Here is a 4,565-nt window from a genome sequence, read left to right on the forward strand (position 1 = left end):
GCTCTTAACGCATTATAGTCCTTCACGTCTATTGCGATCTCAAAATTCCGGCCAGTTAATAATACCTAGAATATCAAAATCGACTGCTGGCGGTAGATCCTTTTCCTATTTAGCACCAAAACTTTGGAACAGTCTTCCTACCATTGTCCGGGAAGCAGACACAATCTTCTCAGTTCAAAGTTAGATTAAAGACACATCTCTTTGACCTAGCATTCACATAATGCCTTATAGACTTCTATAACTCAATGTTAGGCTGCATAGATTAGGTCAGCCGGAACTGGGAACACTTCCCTTAAATCCATGTACTCGTTACATCATAAGAAGAATGGCATCTACACTAATTTTAGTGTCTTTGTTTATCCCGAGGTTTTCCCGCAGCCTGCCGGATCCAGGCCGTATCCAGATCTGACGAAGGACCTTCGCCTGGACCCGATGACAACGCCGTGCTGAAGTGCCAACTAGTCTCTCCCTATGGAGGATCCCTTTATCATTCTACAGATAAAGCATTGTTGAAAATTCGCGTATCTACCCCGTAGTGATAAAATACAATTCCGTATCAAATTTATAGGCAGGAAAAATAGTTTGTATAGGCTTGGTTTGTAGAGAATTACAAACATGCGCACATATATTCAAACACACATAACTATAGAATTAATTATTGATGCGCACGTGAGCACCATCAGTGTTTCTCACAGGTTTGTGTTTAAAGTCTGTGTAGGTGGTGTCGTCTTAGCGGCCCCTAATTTAATAACAAATTATCCTTTCGACGGAAGTGAATCAATCAAAACTAACTTTAGCTGGAAAGTAACATTATTCAAGAACCGCTATAAAGCCAAAACAATCTGTTACCTTAAATTATACTTTTATCTCTGTAAAGCGCAGCTTTGAAACAATCTACATTGTTAAAAGCGCTGTATAAATGAAGATGAAGATGACTTGACTCGTCCCATTGACTTCCATAGTAGGAAAAAAAAATACTATGGCAGTCAATGGGACCAGTTTACTGTTTGGTTACCGACATCCTTCAAAATATCTTCCTTTGTGTTCAGCAGAAGAAATAAATTCATACAGGTTTGAAACAACTTGAGGGTGAGTATATGATGAATTTTAATTTTAAAGTGAACTATCCCTTTAAGGTTATTGTAAGGTTGTTACAAGCCAAAGAACTCTAAAGTGTAATGTCTTCAACTGTGCACAATGTTGGGGTAAAGACAAGGCAATCGTCACCAATTGTCATTTGAGGCAACCAGATATTTCCTGTGCTCTGAGAGAGGATGTGAGTTTTGGTTTCCTAGAAGAAGAAAAAAAAGTCTTTGGTTTTTTGAGCACTGTGACATATCTGCAATTCTGCTGGGGATAAAAGCATCATCAACCACAGTTACCAGGTCGCCACATACACATGACGTCACATACAGGCAGAGTTTCCTGTATAGGTGCTGTAGTTTCTGAACAGACATGCACTAAGTCACTTGCTCAAGTGCAAGCAAACCACTCACACAGGTAAGAGTGCTATTCTTTTTTTTTTTGGTATCTTAGCATTTTTCCAATAGCAATTCAACAATGTTCTAGGAAAGATCAAGTAAGAACTTGTCAAAATACAGACCATTCTTTAACCTTTTCCCCTTTTGCTCCATTAGGATCTCTGTGTGTCAAGATTTTTGAGGAGCAGTGGTCAGCAAGTGTACACCAATTTTTTGGCTGTCACAATGCTGCAGGGAGGCAATTTAACCATGAACGAATCCTGTAAGATTCATGATGGCATACTTTCACCCTTCGTGCCCATTGGTTACATTGTCATCTGTTGCATCGGTCTGCTCTGCAATACCATCACCCTTTACATATTTTTCCTTCGGCGGCATACAGACTCTTCCATGGCCGTATACATGCGGCACCTCGCCCTGGCAGACACTCTTCTGGTCCTGTGTTTGCCCCTGCGGGTTTACTACCACAACAAAGTAGGTCCCTTCTACTTGTGCAAGGTGGTGGGCATCTTCTTCTACATCAACATGTATTCCAGCATCCTGTTCCTCAGCCTCATCAGTCTGGATCGCTACTTGAAAATCGTGAAGCCCGTTTGGGTGTTCCGCATCCAAAAGACCAAGTGGAGCCACATGGCAAGCTACATCGTCTGGGTTCTCCTCATTTCAGGAACGATCCCTTTTTTGACAAGCGACAGCCAGAAACATCCGTGCGACAAAGTTTGCTTCCACTTCCACAGCAAGGGGACTGTCGGTGGGACCATTAACCTGACAACAGTACTGTTCTTCCTTGCTTTTTATGTGGCCTTTCTTGGTTTTTATGTGAAGATAACTAATAAACTCAGGACTATGTCCATGGGTAACGGTGACTCTAAGGCACAGAGTCGCAAAAAGAGGGTCATCATGAAGACTTTCTTGGTACCGGCCATTTTTACTTTGTGTTTCTTGCCTTACCATTCAATACGAATCCCATACGTTCTGGCTCAGATGAACGTGATCGGGGATCTTCATAGCCAACAATTGTTGCACATCTTAAATGAGAGTACCTTGCTACTTTCCACTCTAAATAGCTGCCTAGACCCAATTATCTATTACTTCTTAAACAGTGCGTACAAGAAAACCGTACTCTGTGCCATTCAGGGAAAGTTTAAAAACATGTATGCTTTAAACAGAAGGAGAATCAGCATAAACCGTTCGCTTACTGAAATTTAGCCTTAATGGAGGACTTTTCCATTTGTGACTACCTGAATCAAATTTTGTAGATTCAACAATCTAAGATATTTTGTTTTAAATGATGTACACTATTGATTTGGGCACACATGACTGAATTTGTTTCATATGATCTAAAAAAAACCATTGCAACACTTTGCTGTTATTCTAAAATGCAGGAACTTATAATAAATAAAACACAAGCAGGTGTGTCTAAATCTAAATAGTGTAAGTGTGTTCAAGAATTTCTTGTGTTTCTGTAAATACTAAATATGTAGCTGTAGCATTTGCACAAGCATTGTTCTCAAATGAGTTCACTTTGATTCAGATGTGTGGTGGTCCCAAAAACGATAACAAAATGGTTTATCTAAAATTAAGAATGGATATATGTATGCAACTGCACAGGCCCAACAACATATACAGTTATTTAGATGATATGGGCTAAATAGGAAAATGAGTTTTAGTTTGATTTCTAAATGTGTTATTTCAATGATTTTATGTTTTCTCCAGCCACAAATGAAAAACTAATTTTGGTTGACACAAATCCTCATAGTTTATCCTCATTGTAAGTGAACCTAGTGGGTCATTTTTTTTGTTGATTTATCATCTTTTTTGGGGATGTTACAGAACATGTCAGTGTTGGCATCAGCATTATTTGACTAGCTTCTACCAAGTAACATATTCATTTAACGCTTTTTTGGATGCACAGCTGAGCTGTTGACTTCAACAACAACAAATGGGAAGCATACTGAGAACCACTGAGAATCAATTGAGAACTACTGTGCTTGAGTACTCTGACTGTTTATTTGTGGATATACTTTTTACATTTCCTTTATTAATGTGTTTTATTGAGAACCTGACCTTTATTTATGCAAGTACGTAATTAAAAAAAAGACCTTTGTAAATGCTGTGGTTTTACCTTGTGAAAAAGATCCAATGTGGTTGACATGTTTACTGTTGTGTTATGAGTCAACCATACTTGTGGTGATAAATGTATCCGCCAACATTTGAGTGTTAGCCACCAACTATCTGTCTTGAAAGTAGAGACGGGAAATGTTGATTAAAGGATATTTGGACTTTTTATTTAAACAATAGGCAAATAAAAAATGGTGGAATGTTTGATTTGATTTTATTGACAATTAAGTAACTTAAAACTATTAAGACATTAGCCTTGTTTAATACTGCATTAGTAATGTGATAAATACTATGAAATGGTGTGTTGTTTTTATGTTATAAAATGCATGACTGTGTATGTACACATTTGCACATCTGTATTCTGGCTAAAGCCATTATTGTAATTGTAACAAATATTGTATTGTATTGTTCATGAATACAATTTTAAATAAATACATTTTAAATAAATTATCTCAGTGTGCATCAGTGCATTGTTTGCTGCAGAAAATTCTGTAGCTCTCAGCTGATATTTTAGGATGATAGGTGAGCTTGATATGATGCTCAAAGCTGCTGTGTGAGTTGTCATTTGTTTCTGATCAACAGATCTGAGCAAACACTGATGAAATCATCAGGTTTTTTTTCTGCCGCGTGTGGTGACTTGCAGGATCCCGTTTGTGACTCGATGAGTTTCGAGTTCAGATAATTTTCCACTTAATATGCTCCGTTATCTATTTAATGCATACTTGCACATAAAAAGTGTTTTATAATGTATATAATGAATATTATAAACCAGGCAAAACCTCTGAACTTTGCAGTTATTAGTATGTAAAGCTTTAACATTTTTTATATTTTGTGTTCCATGGGTTTGGTGCAACATAGATGATGATACATTATTCAGAGCACATTATCTGTGAAAGACTTGTCTGATCAGACCCTCCATGTTTCGTATGATCCATGATGACAGATTACATGAAGTGAGAGGAT

At 37.7% G+C, this 4,565-nt stretch overlaps 1 protein-coding gene across 1 annotated transcript; it reads left to right on the top strand.

Moving 5' to 3' along the window:
- The first annotated feature begins 1,387 nt into the window (after positions 1 to 1,387).
- Positions 1,388 to 4,042, top strand: gpr34l (G protein-coupled receptor 34 like). The gene is made up of 2 exons (XM_079586764.1): positions 1,388 to 1,500; positions 1,638 to 4,042. Exon 2 carries the CDS (start codon positions 1,707 to 1,709, stop codon positions 2,688 to 2,690), a length of 984 nt encoding a protein of 327 aa, XP_079442890.1. The 5' UTR covers positions 1,388 to 1,500; positions 1,638 to 1,706; the 3' UTR covers positions 2,691 to 4,042.
- The last annotated feature ends 523 nt before the right edge of the window (positions 4,043 to 4,565 follow it).

This window comes from Phoxinus phoxinus (genome assembly GCF_949152265.1).
Source record: "Phoxinus phoxinus genome assembly, chromosome: 17".
In the NCBI taxonomy this organism is placed as follows: domain Eukaryota; kingdom Metazoa; phylum Chordata; class Actinopteri; order Cypriniformes; family Leuciscidae; genus Phoxinus; species Phoxinus phoxinus.